This window comes from Pelophylax lessonae (genome assembly GCF_965119305.1).
Source record: "Pelophylax lessonae genome assembly, chromosome: 2".
NCBI lineage: Eukaryota > Metazoa > Chordata > Amphibia > Anura > Ranidae > Pelophylax > Pelophylax lessonae.
The window spans coordinates 75,857,315-75,874,706 of record NC_138769.1 but is presented as its reverse complement, the minus strand read 5'-3'; the positions used below and the strand labels follow the sequence as shown (position 1 = coordinate 75,874,706).

The 17,392-nt window shown below is 42.2% G+C and overlaps 1 protein-coding gene and 1 long non-coding RNA gene across 2 annotated transcripts in view; one reads left to right on the top strand and one right to left on the bottom strand.

Annotated features, from left to right (window-relative positions):
* Nucleotides 1-17,392, top strand: part of SAMSN1 (SAM domain, SH3 domain and nuclear localization signals 1) — a 178,049-nt gene that overhangs the window by 12,639 nt on the left and 148,018 nt on the right. The window contains exon 2 of the mRNA XM_082244679.1: nt 4,800-4,931. Within this exon, the coding sequence (XP_082100805.1) occupies nt 4,800-4,931 (132 nt within the window). The remainder of the gene's footprint in view (nt 1-4,799; nt 4,932-17,392) is intronic.
* LOC309545471 overlaps nt 1-17,392 on the bottom strand; it is a 960,129-nt gene that overhangs the window by 805,417 nt on the left and 137,320 nt on the right. The gene's annotated exons all lie outside the window — the stretch shown is intronic.

Genomic DNA, 17,392 nt, shown 5'->3' with positions numbered 1-17,392 from the left:
CAGTGTAGGTCTTAGTGTAGGGGGGTCAGTGTAGGGGAGTCGGGGTGTGGTGTCAGTGTAAGGGGGGTCAGTGTAGGTCTTAGTGTAGGGGGGTCAGTGTAGGGGAGTCGGTGTGTGGTGTCAGTGAAAGGGGGGGTCAGTGTAGTTGTCAGTGTAGGTCTCAGTGTATGTGGGAATGTAGGGGTGGTCAGTGAAGGGGGGTTAGTGTAGTTGTCAGTGTAGTTGTCGGTGTAAGGGGGGTCAGTGTAGGGGGGTTAGTGAAGTTGTCAGTGTAAGGGGGGTCAGTATAGTTGTCAGTGTATGGGGGGCAGTGTATGGGGGGTCAGTGTATGTAGGGGTCAGTGTATGGGGGTGTCAGTGTAGGGGGTGTCAGTGTATGGGGGTCAGTGTAGGTCTTGGTGTAGGGGGGTCAGTGTAGGGGAGTCAGTGTGTGGTGTCAGTGTAGGGGGTGTCAGTGTATGAGGGGTCAGTGGGGGTGTCAGTGTATGGGGGGTTCAGTGTGTGGGTCAGTGTAGGGGGTGTCAGTGTAGGGGGTGTCAGTGTATGGGGGTGTCAGTGTATGGGGGTGTCAGTGTATGGGGGGGTCAGTGTATGGGGAGTTCAGTGTGTGGGTCAGTGTAGGGGGTGTCAGTGTATGGGGGGTCAGTGTAGGTGTCAGTGTATGGGGGGGGTCAGTGTAGGTGTCAGTGTATGGGTGGGTGTCAGTGTATGCGGGGGTCAGTGTAGGGGGTGTCAGTGTAGGTCTTGGTGTAGGGGGGTCAGTGTAGGGGAGTCAGTGTGTGGTGTCAGTGTTAGGGGGGGGGTCAGTGTAGGTGTCAGTGTAGTTGTCAGTGTAGGCCTCAGTGTATGTGGGAATGTAGGGGTAGTCAGTGAAGTTGTCAGTGTAAGGGGGGTCAGTGTAGATGGGTCAGTGTAGGTGTCAGTGTATGGGGGGGTCAGTGTAGTTGTCAGTGAAGGTGTCAGTGTGGGGGGGGGTCATTGTAGGTGTCAGTGAAGGTAAAAGGTAGGTCTCTGTAATGGACAGGTAGGTCAGTGTAGGTATAAGGTAGGTCTCTGTAGGTGTCAGTGTAGTGGTCTAGTAGATTTGTGTAGGGGGCGCAAATTACTTACCTTGCCCCGGGCGCTGACAACCCACGCTACGCCACTGGCACTGATTACTGCAGTAATGTCACTGGTACCCCCAACAGTGTCAAAAATGTCAGTCAAGGGTCCGATCTGTCCGCCGCAATGTCGCAGTCCCGCAAAAAAATCGCAGATCGCCGCCATTACTCGTTAAAAAAAAAAACACCAAAAATGACAAAAATCTTTCCCTTAGTTAGTAAACGCAATAACTTTTGCGCAAACCAATCAAAATACACTTATTGTGATTTTTTTTTTACCAAACATAGGTAGCAGAAAACAAATTGGCCAAAAATGTAAAAAAATTTTCACCTTCAAGACATCACATAGGGTCTTCATACTGTAACACACTTCAGAGACACAGCTGATCACACTGTGGAAACAGGTCGGTTTCTTCCCGGGCCGATCCATTCCTGCCTTCCATTCAGTGTTTGGGTTTCTGATATGTGTAGTCCTACGGTGATCATTGCTCAGGATGATGGTTCATAAATAAATTGTTTCTTTGTTATACATTGCCTACAGCCATTCCCAGTTGTCTGGGATTTTAATCTCAATTTGACTTTAAACCTTTTATCATTATCATCCATGGTGACTGTTTCCATTCTGTGGAACTACAAATAACAGCCAGAAAGTGTGAGCACATGGACTATGATTGGGCTGTACAAATCTACATTCCCCAGCGCTTCATGAAGAGGTTCTTTTGTTGTTTTTTCCTGGGTAGTGGGACCATTAAGGTACCCATGTGTTCCTCACAGCTGCGGGTGGATATTCAATCAATGCATTTTATGGTCCACTATAGAGCGCCATATTATTTGTTTCTTGTATTTGCTGATGGTTTTGTAGCCCATTCCAGGCTTGTGCAGGTCTACAATCTTATCCCTGACGTTCTTTGACAGCTCTTGTGATCTTGCCTATGATGGTGAGGTGTGAATGGAAGGAGATTCTGTGGACAGGTGACTTTTATACATATAACGAGTTGTCGTTAGGAGTGCCTTCTTAAATTAACAGGACTAATCTATGTACCACACAAGCACATACTGTAGCCAGTCTGTGGGAGCCAGAATTATTGTTGGTTGGTAGGGGATGAAATATTTATTTTACTCACTGAACTGCATCTCCATTTATAACATTTGTATCATGTGTCTTTTTCTGGATTTTTGTCTTTTTCTGGATTTTTTTTTATAACAATTATAGACCCTTAATTTCTTTGTAAGCGGGCAAACTTACAAAATCTGCAGGGGATCAAATAATTATTTTCCCCACTGTAATTGGACCTTTAAAGACCAACAGCAAAGATCTCACTGCTTGAAGCTAGCTTGTATACTTACAATTTGGCATTTTTATTTATACAAAGTTGATAAAATGTCTTCTTTTTTTTTAGTTCTGTTTATTGCTATTCATACGTAAAGTAGCACCAAGCTGTTGACATCTCTTGAAGGCATACTGGTACCTAATAGGACAATGATTATTTTAACAGTCTGACCAAGGGAGTGTGGGGACATACTGGGCATTGCAATGGAGATCTGTACTCAAGGTTAACCCTCTATGGGCTCTATGTTAGACAATGTTGTAGATGCTTGGGAATTGAAAGACAGTACATGGAGGCACCTACTGACGTTGTTCCTTTTCATCCGTTCTGCACTGACATACTTGTTGGAGCCAGCCTAGCATAGTGCATTCTGCAGCATTAGATTTGCCACCCTGTAAATGGTTGGATTGTGTTTTAGATTCAAACATCCTTATGTCTATAGGGGGATTTAGGGACTGTTGGTCAGGTCTCTGAACCCAAATTCCCAAATCTATTCTCCTAATTCCCTCCGTCACTCCAATTTTTCAATATTGCATTGCAGAAGCTGCAGTATAAGGGTTAGGCTTTTATGCTGCAACAAGATAAGAAAGGCTTACCAGTTAGGGGGCAGAGCTGGCAACTCTGAAAAACAGAAATCTAGGCAACTGAACAGCAGGTGATCCTTCTTTGGAAATTCTATTGGGCATTATATTTGCTGTTCTTTTCCTCTTGCTTCAATGGGGCCATAAGAGTAAGGATCATACTACTACTGTGCATCTTGTTTCTACACCCGGAGCCTAACAACTACTCCTCTGCTTAGGGGCCTTAGGGGGACTAGGACTCAGTGATGGCGAACCTTGGCACCCCAGATGTTTTGAAACTATATTTCCCATGATGCTCAACTACACTGCTGAGTTCATGAGCATCATGGGAAATGTAGTTCCAAAACATCTGGGGTGCCAAGGTTCGCCATCACTGGACTAGGTTATCATGTAAGCAAGGTGCAGCTTATCCTCACCTCTGTAGGTGGTGCTGTGTTGCTGACCCCTGTACAGAGGGGAATGGAAGATGATGGAACTGTGTTCCTCTGAAGCCTCTGTAGGTGTCACTAGGGGAGCAGTGGACCGACTGCAACACTGGAGGACCTCAGTGGCCATTTTTGGTAAGGGCGATGCTAAAAAAAAGCCCCACTGCAGGTGGTGCGCACTAGTAAAGTGCATTGAGTAGGGACAGGATCCATGCTGGTTAGGAACAGCACATCTAGTCCTAGGGAAAGGTTCCTTATGAGGAGGAGCAGAGTAAGAACACCTCTGCTGGTTCCACCATTTCTGGAGCTGTGACAAGGATCTTGCCATCGGTCTGCTAAGTACCGCTCACACTGCTACTCCGCCTAACCGCCACCCTTCTCTAACCAGATGCTGCTCTAGTAATGTAAGCCTTTTTGAGGTGACTCTTTAAGTGATGGAACTATTCCGCTGTGCCACTGACATTGCTAAGTGCTTCTGTGATGCCTGTGTCAAGAAGACGCTGATACCAAATTGCTTTGAGACTGTTAAGCAAATACTTTTCCGCTGTTCTCTACCTGTTTTGTTTTTTTTTTTTTACTTCACCAAATAATAACTGTTCCATTCACTTTGGTCTTGGGTACCAACCAACTTGCCCTGTCCCCAAACAGGTCCTCCCATAAAGATAAATTTTAACACAAGGGTCAATAATTGTTTATGATTAGCTGAATGCTGGACACACCTGATATTCGGCATGCACTGTTTTACAAGCACCTGGAGTTCATTAGTGTGTCCTTGAGTATTTATACCGTCTTCCACCATAGCATGCCATGATCTTCCTATGAATACATACTGTGGCCAAGTGTCAGTGTCTTTATCTCCCTCTTATGCCCCGTACACACGTGCAGATTGTCGGCCGAAAATGTTCGGCCGCCGAACGATCGGCCGATTTTCGGCTTGTTAGTATGATGCTTCCGACAGCCAACAGCGCACTTTCGGCCGAAAAGAATCTGTCGTGCAAGCATTAAAATTTTTGGATGCCGACACCAGAGCGGCCGATTGTTCGCCAGTCAATACAGAATTCGGCCGACAGACAGCAGATTTGCAAGACTGGGCATGCTCAGAAAAGAAAAAACACAGGGAAAGTTAACCATCACATGACATCACTTCTGCAGTCGGCTGTAGTCGGCGGACAAAATTCTTGTGCAGTCTTTTGCACTTTTCAACAGACACGACAGCCCAGGGACAAAAGACGGCCGATCGTTCGGCCGACGATCTGCACGTGTGTACGAGGCATTAGGCTACAAATTTGCTAAGATAAGAAGCAGTATTAATTGCCAAGTGAAGTGATATTTTATACAAGTTCTCTGTGTATTGTTATTTTTCAGGAAGGTTCCATGGACAATCTATATGAGCCAGTACAGAATATCCAAGAAACCACTGAGAACAATATTTCCAGGGCATGCAGCCCTCCTTGTACTTTCGTAAGGGCTGAGTCACATGAACGATCTTTTTCAATGGTAAGCAAGAAAAAAACATCATGTATTTTATTTGGGTTTTTTAATGTTGTTAATAGCTGCCTAAACCTGACAGTTCATATCACCATAAACATGTAGCTGCTATCCATTAAGGTTCATCTACTAAAGGCAAATAGTCTGTTCACTTTGCAAGGGAATTTTCTTCAGAGCTTAGTGAATGTGGTGTAGTTTTACTTAGCAAAGAATACTCTTGCCGACCGCACACCGTAGTATTATTCGGCTGCGCAAAATCACATAATACTACGTGATTTCATGTGTGAGGTATTGGCGGCGCGTGTGCGCCGCCGTAGCCACGCTCCAGCTGTGTTTGGACACAGCGGGAGGCAGGCCACGGGAGGAGCGGCGGTGATCGCCGTCGCCCTCCCGCAGTCGTCATATAAACTGACAGAAGACCCGCCTGCATATGTAAACAAAGCAGGTGGGTCTTCTGTCAGACAGGCAGGGAGAGATCAGAAGTTTCAGCTAAGCGGAAACCCTGATCTCTCTGTGCCTGTCACAGAACCATTCCCCCACACAGTGAGCAAGAATATTTAGGCACACATTAACCCCCTTTGATCACCCCCAGTGTTAGCCCCTTCCCTGCCAGTGTCATTTATACAGTAACAGTGCATACTATTTAGCACTGATTACTGTATTAATGTCACTGGTCCCCAAAAAGTGTCAAAAATGTCAGTTAGGGGTCCAATCTGTCTGCTGCAATGTCGCAGTCCTGTTAAAATCACTGATCGCCGCCATTACTAATAAAAACAAAAAAATAAATAAAAATTCCAAAAATCTATTCCGTAGTTTGTAAAAGCTATAACTTTTGCGTAAGCCAATTAAAATATGGTTTTTGGAATTTATATTTACCAAAAACATGTAGCAGAATACAAATTGGCCTAAACTGATAAAAAAAATTTATTTTTTTAAATTTTTTATTGGGAATGTTTTATAGCACAAAGTAAAAAATATGGCTTTTTTTTTCAAAATTGTTGCTCTTTTTTTGTTTATAGCGCAAAATCTAAAAACCGCAGAGGTGATCAAATACCACCAAAAGAAAGCTTTATTTGTGGGAAAAAAGGACATCAATTGTATTTGGGTACAGCGTCGCACGACCGCGCAATTTTTAGTTAAAGTAACAGTGCCGAATCGCAACAAATGGCCTGGTCATTAAGGGGGTAAAAGCTTCCGGAGCTGAAGTGGTTAAAGTGTTACCCCAACATTTCCTATTCCTTATATGTGCCTGCTGCATCATGTACTTGAAAAAGTATCCTGTTCTTTTTGTATTGCTCCCTTTGAGTGAAATCCCTGGTGATCCTGCCAGTCTCCCTCTGCTTTCCAAGTAAAAACTGAGCACACTAAGCACTAGAACACACCATGGTCAGTTGTCTAGTTGTGTGGGGATCTCAGCCTGCTCTTCCAATGTTCACACTTGTCTGGACACACCGCCTCCCCCCCCCACCTCGCACACCCACTCAACCATTTGCTGGAAAGCTCAGTGTGCTCCTGCTCTTCCTCTCAGCTATTATGCATCTGAGAACAGAGGGAATGTGATAACTTATAAAAAAGGGAATAAAAACATATTTGTTTTTTTTTTTATATCTATACAAAAATGTTTTGCTTTTCATTTCTATTTTTAACTGAATGGATTGTTTTACAAGGTAATCATTTACAATCACTTTAATCATGTCCAAGGACAATAAAAGAACAGCATTTTTGCCTGCACATGATTGGATGAAGGAAGTTAGCAGCAGAGCTTCAGCTCATTCACTAAGCTCTGGAGCAACTTCCCTTGCAAAGTGAACACCCTATTTACCTGTAGTAAATCAACCCTATTGCAAGTGAATTAAAACCCAACTCCCACTAAAACGTTTTGTTCAAACCTAGTGATACACTAGCGATGAAAGCTTTTTTACTTCAAGATTTTATTTGCCAACAATTATTAGCATGGCATTGATTTCAGTGTGCTGTAAACCATTGTAATAGCCCGCGCTCCATACAATGAGAGACGTGATTTTCCCCTCTGCACACTGACCACAAGGGGTCATTCACTCAGGACATCCACCATTCATATAAGCCTTGTATAATTTTTCAATGAATACAAAGCATTCTCTGATTGGACAGGGTGGAGATGATGTCACCATCCCTCCTCTTACAATCAGAGAATACTTTGTAGTCTTAGGGAAAAAAAATACAAGGCATTCTAAAATAAAACCATAGATGTAAAAATAGGTATGACATGACTAAGCTTTCTGTTTATACCTCTTTGTCAGTTATGAACAGGAGACTTATTTTTCAGACAGAACAGAGAACTTAAGTCTAAGTGTCCATTCACACTACCGCGACTTGTCAGGCGACTTGTCAGCCTGACAAGTCGCGGTCCGTCGCGGTCCATGCAGTGCTACAGGACCGGTTCTAATAGGAGTGACACAAGTCGCTCCGACTTAGAAAAAGGGTCCTGTACTACTTCGGGGCGACCTCGGAGCGACTTGCATAGACATTCATTATATGAAGTCCGTGCAAGTCACGCCGAAGTCGCGGTGCATGCGACTTCACAGGTCGCCCCCGAAGTCGGAGCGACCTAGTGTGAACCGAGACTAAGGGTCCATTCACACCAGCTGCTGCATTGTAATGCAGTGGCTGGTGTGCAGTACAGACCGGTGGGATCACCGCACTGCTCCCCCATTTTTTCTTCCTGTTTCAACCGTTTTTATCAATTTTTTGAAAGAATAAAAGTTAAAGGAACACTGTGCAGAGCTGCAAATAATCCTTGCATGCTCTGTTTAGACAATAGGAAAGGTACATAAGTGGGGGGAAACAGAACGACATAAAATCTTGGCAAATAGGTTAGGCCTTCTCTAAGATCCCCATTTTTTTTAACCACTTACAGACCGCCCACCATGTATTTACATCGGTATTTTGACGTTAAATACCGGGGTTATGGCAGCAGATAGCTGCCATAACCCCAGTATTTTTTAAATGGCGGGTGGTCTGCTTTAACATAAGGGTGGTCCCAGCGCCGGATTCACCGCAGGATAACCTTTATGGGTAGCAGGAGAGGTGCACCCCTCCCGCTGCTTCCTGATCATTTTCCCCGCTTACCGGTGCTGTCAGTAGCAGGGAAAACTACCCGGTCCGCTTTCCTCTTAGGCAGGAAGTCCAGTGAGGGCAAGATGGCCCCCATTCGACTCTATGACCTTGGAGGACTGGAGTGACGTCATACGTCGCTTTCTAGCAACGGCCTTAAAGAGCCCATTTTTTTCATCATGAAAAAAAATGACTGTTTTTTTTTCATTTTTTTAGTGTAGATGTGAGATCTGAGGTCTTTTTGACCCCAGATCTCACATTAAGAGATCATGTCATGCTTATTTCTATTACAAGGGATGTTCACATCCCATGTATTAGGAATAAAAGTGAACACATTTTTTTTTTTTAAAAGGACAGTGTAAAAATAAAAAAATGAAAGATAAAATAGGATAAATTAATTAAAGCGCCCCGTCCCTGTTAGCTCGCGCGCAGATGCGAACGCATATGCAAGTTGCACCCACATGTGAGGTATCAGTGTTCAAACAGTGTTCAAACCACACATGTGAGGTATCACCGCAATCATTAAAGTGAGCACAATAATTTGAGCCCTAGGCTTCCTCTGTAACTCTAAACTCGTAACCTGTAGAAATTTTTAAAATGTAGCCTATGGGGATTTTTAAGTACCAATGTTTATCGCCAATTCCACGAACGTGTGCAGTTTTGAAGCATTATATGTTGGGTATCTACTTACTCAGCGTAACATTATCTTTCACATTATAGAAATAAATTGGGCTAACTTTACTGTTTTCTTATTTTTTAATTAAAAAAAGTTTATTTTTCCCAAAGAAATTGCGTTTGTAAGACAGCTGCGCAAATATGGTGTGATAAAAAAATATTGCAACAACCTCCATTTTATTCTCTAGGGTTTCTGCTTAAAAAAATATATAATGTTTGGGGGTTCTAAGTAATTTTCTAGCAAAAAAAAAATGATTTTAACTTGTAAAGAACAAGTGTCAGAAATAGGCCCGGTCCTTAAGTGGTCAAACAAACTTTAATAATATGTCACACAGACATTTCATAAAGTTCAATTTGCCATGAGGCAGAGCACAGTGGTGTGAACCTGGTACAACGGAGACAAGGCCTTGTCATGTGGTGGAATTAAGCTGGAATAACGGCCCAGAGCAGTCCCACCACATCTGGTGTAATTGGACTCTTACTGTTCTCTTATGAGTAAGAGTGAAGGAAAAGGGGGTAGAGAAAGGAAACAGAACAGGGAGAATGAAAATGGGAGAAAGAACAAAAAGGGATAAGAGGTGGGGGGAACTAAAAATTATCCATAATAATAGAAAATTCCCCATTCAAAGAATTTAACATGTGGAATCTAAGTATTCAAAATAAAAATCTTAAAAATATCCCTCTTGCTCAGAAACCTAAAGTCGTCCCCACCTCTTATAGGGTTATCAATACATTCTATAATCTGAATTTTCAGAAAGCCTAAATTCGTATTGTGAATTTGAGCAAAATTATTAGCCCTTATTAGAATTTTTTTATGCCCTTATGATATAAAAGTGATCCCTAAATAGGTCACAAAATCTCTGTGTACTGTTGGTGCTGATTTTTAAGAAACAGCCTTACCAGACCAGCACTATCTTCCACACAGCTGACTCTTCATAGGGTTGCAGTTGCTCCATACCCCCATCTTCCTAAATTACCCCATCTTAGTTTTCTGAGCTAGCCGTAACTTCCTGATAACTCAGAGCCACCTCCCTACTGCACATGCACAGGGTTGCAGTTCTTCCATACCCCCATCTTCCTCAATAACCCATCTTAGTTTTCGGAGCTGGCTGTAACTTTCTGATGACTCACAGCCGCCTCCCTACTGCACACACACAGGGTTGCAGTTCCTCCATATCCCCTTCTTCCTCAATACCCTATCTTATTTTTCGGAGCTGGCTGTAACTTTCTGATGACTCACAGCCGCCTCCCTACTGCACATGCACAGGGTTGCAGTTCCTCCATATCCCCTTCTTCCTCAATACCCCATCTTAGTTTTCAGAGCTGGCTGTAACTTCTTGATAACTCAGAGCCACCTCCCTACTGCACATGCACAGGGTTGCTGTTTCTCCATACCCCATCTTCCTTAATACCCCATCTTAGTTTTCGGAGCTGGCTGTAACTTCCTGATAACTCACAGCCGCCTCCCTACTGCACATGCACAGGGTTGCAGTTCCTCCATACTCCCATCTTCCTCTATACCCCATCTTAGTTTTCGGAGCTAGTTGTAATTTCCTGATAACTCACAGCCGCCTCCCTACTGCACATGCACAAGGTTGCAGTTCCTCCATACCCCCATCTTCCTCAAAAACCCATCAAAGTTTTCGGAGCTGGCTTTAACTTCCTGATAACCCACAGCCGCCTCCCTACTGCACATGCACAAGGTAGCAGTTCCTCCATACCCCCATCTTTCTCTATACCCCAGCTTAGATTTCGGAGCTAGCTGTAACTTCCTGATAACTCACAGCCGCCTCCCTACTGCATGCGCACAGGGTTGCACAGGATAGAAGAGCAGAGGGAGACTGGTTCTGCAGCCACCTGGAATGTGCAATGTTATTCAGGAAGGATGCAGGAGGGGGGAAGGGGGGGATAAGGAAATGGGTGAGAATATCACCAAAAAAAGGTACTTACTCCCCAGAAAAAAAAGCTGCCATTTCCTAATAGGTTGGTGGAGAGGGAAAGAAGGACAGATTGTTCAGGGAAAATGTTTTTTTTTTTTTTGTAAACAGCACCAGGGACAGTACTTTTAATGAATGAAAACTATCTCATGTGCTAGGGGCTACTGTGTTAGGTTGAAATCTTTGAAATCTGAAGTTCTGCTTATGCCAGACTTTTTCACCTTCATGCTCTATTTGTAGCAATACTATCAGTTCCCTCAATGAAAAACACTCTATGAATGGAGGTCGGGTGGATGAAAGAAAGGTCTGCCTCCTCCATTCAGCGCTTTTCATTGTGGGAATCAATAATATGGTTTGTAAAAATGAAGCGTGAAGGTGGAAAGGGCGGGCATAGTTGGCATTTAAAGAGTGGCTGTCACAGTTGCAGTTGCTCATATTAACCCTAGAAGCACTGGAAGGTCACTACTGCAGGGGTATCCAGGGACAGAGGACTTCAGATTTCAACCTAAAATAGCAGCCATTAGTACAAGGGACATTCTTCATTCCAAGGAAGTACCGTACTTGGTGCTTAATTTTCACTAAGCTTTAGAATTGATAGCTCAGATAGTGTCCACTTTAAAATGCCCAGATAGTGTAATGCCTGTAGTGTCTCATTTAAGTCTAAGAAACTCACTTTTTGTGGATATCAATGCGGGTGGAACTGTTCCTCAGAATAAAATCTTTTCAATTATTATGGCTCTATTCTTTTGGGGTTGGAATTCCTTCTATTTCCAAAAGTAAACCCTAGATATGTCAAAGTCCTCTTTGTCATAAACGGTAGGAATTTTGTGTAATCATACTCCAATCTATTTAATGTTTCATTCAGTTTCAGATACAATAAAGTGAAAGTTAGTGATCCTTTAAATCTTTCCAATTCTTTCTGTGTTCAATAACTAAAATTGTTTTAGGGAAAGGACTATGATATTGAACAATCATATCCTTACAAATATGGCCAGCATAACAGTGTGTCATCAGGATAGGACATGAGAAAAAACTCCCTAGAAGGGACACAGGCATCAATCAAAAACCTGACAGAGGGTCTAACCCGAGGTTCTGACCCTTTCTGATTCCACTCAAAATCAAGAAAAAAAGTTGTGGCTGGAGTTGGGCTTTAATTCATACATTTTGTAACATTTGTGTTTCATGTTTATTGTTGTGTTGAAAAAAAGATCTATCATTATACTTTTTTAAAGTTAAAGCAGCGGCATGGGGAATGCAGAGGGAATGGGGCATGTGTTATTATTTGTATTCCTCTTGCCATTGCTTGTCTTGGAAAATGCTCACAGCAAAGACAAGCTGCAGCTATAAATGAGCCGTCTCTTTCATAGCTGTTGTTGGACTATGGGGCAAGTTGAACCTAACTGCTAGGTTATGAAGATAACCTCAAACAAGGGACAAAGAACTGCCTGTACCCTGTCCCATAGGGGACAGAACTTTAAAAAAGTAAAGTGATGCTGAATTTTTTTTCTATGTTTGCCTGCCACCAGTCCAGGCTCAGACCAGATCAGTCTTAGAGCCTAACCATGACTAGGAGGAGGTCGCTGCTGGCAGCCATTTAATGGCTCAGCCTGAGCACACCTTCTGCATGATGACATTGGTGATATAATCCTACATCTGTGGCTCTACAGACTCACAGCTGGACTAAGCCCAAAACTGATCCAGGTGAGTATATGACATCTTTAAACAGCATGTTACAGAATAGGACAAAAAAAGAATGTAAAAAAGTTGTAATTAAAGTGGTAATAAACCCAAAAACAAAAGTGTATTATATTGCTCTTTAAAAAATTCTTAGATATGGTAGGTGTATTGATTTTCCTTTGTTTGGTTTTTCTCTTTATTTTCACGATTTGATCTGGCCAGTTAGTCTGTCATTTTTCAGTTTGGTGGGGACGCTCTAAGACATGAAGTGAGTTGGCACCAGGTAAAATTAAGGGAAAAAAGCCTAAAAAAATATTGCAGCCACCACATGTAATCATTTGTAAGCTGCTGTGTATTACATTGATTTAGGGGTTTTATACTGATTTAAAGTAAACTTTTGATTTGCTTTAATGAAAATAAACTTTTTAGCGTCTGTAACTGTGTAAAAAAAGTTTCTATGTTTTTTTTCGTTGCAATTGTATTTGTACCTGTGGCAGGTACAGTATATTTACTCTTAAATTAAGGATTGATCCCTGATACCTGAGTGGTAAGTGTAGCCAACATCCCAATTATAAATCTTAAAGCAGGGTTTGGTGCCTCAAGCCAAGGGGGTGGGACTTTATGGGCTAGTCAGATAGTAAAACTTGTAGTAAAATTGTGACAATTTATTTGAAAGATAGTAAAGAAATCATACAATGATAATCATCATAATTGTGCCAATGGGTTATAGACCCATGTGAGGAGGTGAAAAGAAAATAAAGTAATGAGTGACAATGTGAAAGGTGACTTGATATAGATCTCTGTCTGTAAGTGCTCAAGCATATGAGCCGTTTAGAGAGAGACTGTATATCTGGAGCTTCCGACGCGTTTCGGCCTGTATTTGCCTTTATCAAGGAAGCGAGAGGGCCACCATCTCTGAAAGATATATGGTGGATATATGTTAGAAAATTCAATGCTTCAAGGACGGTATTTATTTATGAGAGGAAATAAATGTACACATACTTGTGACTAAAAGTTGAATCCCGGACCTTTCTATTTGTTCACCCAAAGCTAATCACACAGGATCTATTGAGGACTTGCTGTCTGTGGTGTAAAGAAAATTATATTCAAAAAATAATGAATTTTATGAATAAAGAAGGGGGTAATATGCCACAACTTACATGAAAAAGTGTAGATATTTTGGTTTGTTGTGGTGAAAAGCCCTTCATGGTTGACCTGAAATGTTTATAATGATATAACAGTCGAAAAAGTACTCAGACAACAAAGCAGACATGATACCAACTTCAATACCTTCATTGTTCAAATGCTGAAATTCATACTTCATCACAACATCTTTTCCTTCTGCGGTACGTATTACGTACAATCATGCGGAGTTGCTATGGGCACTAGTTGTGCACCCACCTATGCAAACATCTATCTGGGCGAATGGGAAGAAGACTTTTTAACATCAGAAGACAATCAACAATATACCAACTACATCATGTTATGGCAAAGATACATCGATGATGTACTTCTCATATGGAATGGACCGGAAAAACTACTACAAGAATGTCTCAATAAAATGAATCAAAATCAATTCAATATGTACTTCACCATGACATACAGTTTAACAAAAATACCATTCTTAGATACGTACATCTATAAGGATCAATCTGGTAATCTCATGACAACTCTTTTCCGAAAGGAAACAGCCGGCAACACGGTCCTACATGCCAAAAGCTTCCACCCAGAACCCCTAAAGAAATCGATACCATACAGCCAGTTCTTAAGACTTAAAAGGAATTGCACCAATTCCACAAACTTCCAAATGGAAGCCAACGCCCTTACAGACAGACTAATACAAAGAGGATACTCCAAAACATGCCTCAAAAAAGCCTTCAATCGGGTCAACAAACAAGATAGACAAGAGATCTTATACAAAAAAAGGCAGGACACAAAAACAGAACCTATAGAAAGGTCCGGGATTCAACTTTTAGTCACAAGTATGTGTACATTTATTTCCTCTCATAAATAAATACCGTCCTTGAAGCATTGAATTTTCTAACATATATCCACCATATATCTTTCAGAGATGGTGGCCCTCTCGCTTCCTTGATAAAGGCAAATACAGGCCGAAACGCGTCGGAAGCTCCAGATATACAGTCTCTCTCTAAACGGCTCATATGCTTGAGCACTTACAGACAGAGATCTATATCAAGTCACCTTTCACATTGTCACTCATTACTTTATTTTCTTTTCACCTCCTCACATGGGTCTATAACCCATTGGCACAATTATGATGATTGTCATTGTATGATTTCTTTACTATCTTTCAAATAAATTGTCACAATTTTACTACAAGTTTTACTATCTGACTAGCCCATAAAGTCCCACCCCCTTGGCTTCAGTATATTTACTCAACTGCTGTGTAGAGCTACACAATGGTTGGGCCATGCGTCTCCTACTCACAATGCAAGTCTATTGAATCTCAGACTGACTGAAAACAGAAATAAAATAAAACATTCTCTTGCTTAAGTAATCTTATTACTAAGATACTAATTATACTTTTCTGACGTACAGAATTTGGTAAGGTTATGCAAAGAATAAAAACTGCCTTTAGGGCAATGTCAGGAAATGTGCTAAATGTATCTTTAGTCTGAATTCTATATAATTTCATGCAACCAAATTCTTAAGGGTTTTAATGGTGCTGCAGGGCTGAACATAATTCTGTGCAGTGCATCCACAGGGTTCCTCCTTGCAGTGTAAGAGAGAACTCTGTGTACCCTGATGTAAAGGGGAACACTGTGTACCCTGATGTAGAGGGGAAGACTGCAGACTGTGATATAACGGGGAACTCTGATGTAAGGGGGTCTCTGGTCACTACAACCCCCCCATTACACAAGAGCCCACAGAGCTCCCCCTTACATCAGAGTCTGCAAGATTCCCCCTTTCAATGCAAGGGGAAACTCTGCAGACCCTCATGTAAAGGGAAGCTCTAAAGCTAAGGGGAACACTGCGGGCCGTGATGTAAAGGGGAATGCTCCAGACTGGTGTAAAAGGGAACTCTGATGTACAGTGGTCTGTGGTCACCAGAACTCCCCTTACATCAGAGGTCACAGGGTTCTCCTTTACATCATTGTCCGCAGTGTTCCCCTTTACATCAGAGTCCCCACTTACATCACGGTCTGCAGCATTCCCCTGTACATCAGAGTTCCCCTTTACATCAGGGTCCACAGAGTTCCCCCTTGCACTGTAAGGGGGAACACTGCAGACTCTGATGTAAAGGGCAACTCTGATGTAGGGGGACTCTTGTGACATAATTACATAGTTAGTCCGGTTGAAAAAAGACACAAGTCCATCTGGCTCAACCAATAAAAAACAAAAAACAACAAAGAAAACACAACCATACAATCCCATATACACAATCCTATACCCACAGTTGATCCGTCATCCTCTTCTCCTCCTTGTGCTCCTGCTCCCCCTCCCTCTACTTGCATTCTACATGTTTTGAAAAAGGCCCCACACACCTGCCCTGAGCACTATATGGCTGCCTTCAGAACAGCACCGAAGAAAACAAGCAGCCATCTTTTTTACGGGTAACCATTGCCATTCCCAAATATTTACAGACAGGGAAAAATTGGATGATTTTTTACAAACTGTCTATAAATTTACGGGCTTTTGGCAACCCTGGTCTTGGTGCTGGGTGAAAATGCAAAGTGTTCCCCGAATCCTTGAATGACTCCCATGCCAAGCGAGTGACCTCCTGTGTTCACAATGCAGCAGGACAGTCACTCGTCACAGGACTCAGAAGCTAGTGGAGATCACTGTAGTAATGATGCCTACTATAGTGATTTCCAGCTTCCACAAGGATCCCACAGGTATGGAACATACTTACATTGGTCCAAGCTGGATCAACGTAACTATGTAAAAATTGCCATACCTGAAATTCAGCTTTAAATGTTAAATAATCATGTTTAATCCACTCAATAATCAGTGAATTTGAATCCCGAAGGGAAAGTTTCGAGTATCATGTAAGGTAGCCAAATTAATTTCTGATGTCATCCCTGACCCTTTACAGATGCCTCATTCATGCCGCCTACACTAGTAAGTTTTTGGCCATTGCCCTTAGCCAATAAGCAATGGTAAGGCTAGGGATTGGATATTGAGCCGCAATCCATGGCTTGAACATAAATAAGCTCACACTTCAGTTCTATTTTCTGGTATAACATCTGCAGCAGCTGACCTAGCTCAAATTAAAATGATTTCCTCAGAAGTATATTCCCCATAGCCTTGAAACGATATTATGTTTAGAAGAGTTAGCGCCTGTCTCTGTATTATTACTTCTGGGATACAGAAGTAAGCACTGACAATTCGATGTGGTTTCCACTGTTTCACTTCCAAAATGACTAGAGATGAATTCTTTTTATCTTCATGAGTTTCTAATAACCACTTAGAGGCTAATGCAGCTTTCTGAAGGTTACAGCTGGACTCCAATAGCAATACAGCCATGCATTCATTAAAGTACAAATAAAGACTCTTGTATGACAGTCTAAAGAAAATCCAAACACAAATGCTATGTGATGTACAAGCCTCATAAAGTAAACAAAAGAGCCGAATCATCCATCATTTGTGTCTTACGTGCACCCCCTCCCAGACACTGCAGCTCACAGTGGGAGGGTTGTCAATCCAGAAAGCTGGGAGTGGTCAGGTGCTGAATGACAAGCTACTAGGTTATGAATCAGCAGTGATAATTCTAATAATCACGCCCCCTGCAACACCTTCCCATGAATGCAGCAACTCTGCTTTAAATTCAGGAGCTGTGCAGCATTATTGCCACACCATCACAGGGAGCTGAATTAGATGGACCTCCCTAACAGCCTCAATGGGTATTTGTGGGAGTGCAGGGTGCAGGGTGACTAAAGCCTCGTACACACGATCTGATTATCGGATGAATTTTCATCCTTTTTTCGTTGCATGCTACTCTCATATCTAAAGTGAAGAGGTTACCCAACATACAAAAATTCTCATATGACAGATTTCAACTTCTGAAGTAATGTCATGTGTTGAATTGTTTTGTATGTGTTCTTTTGTTTCTGAGCATGCGTAGTC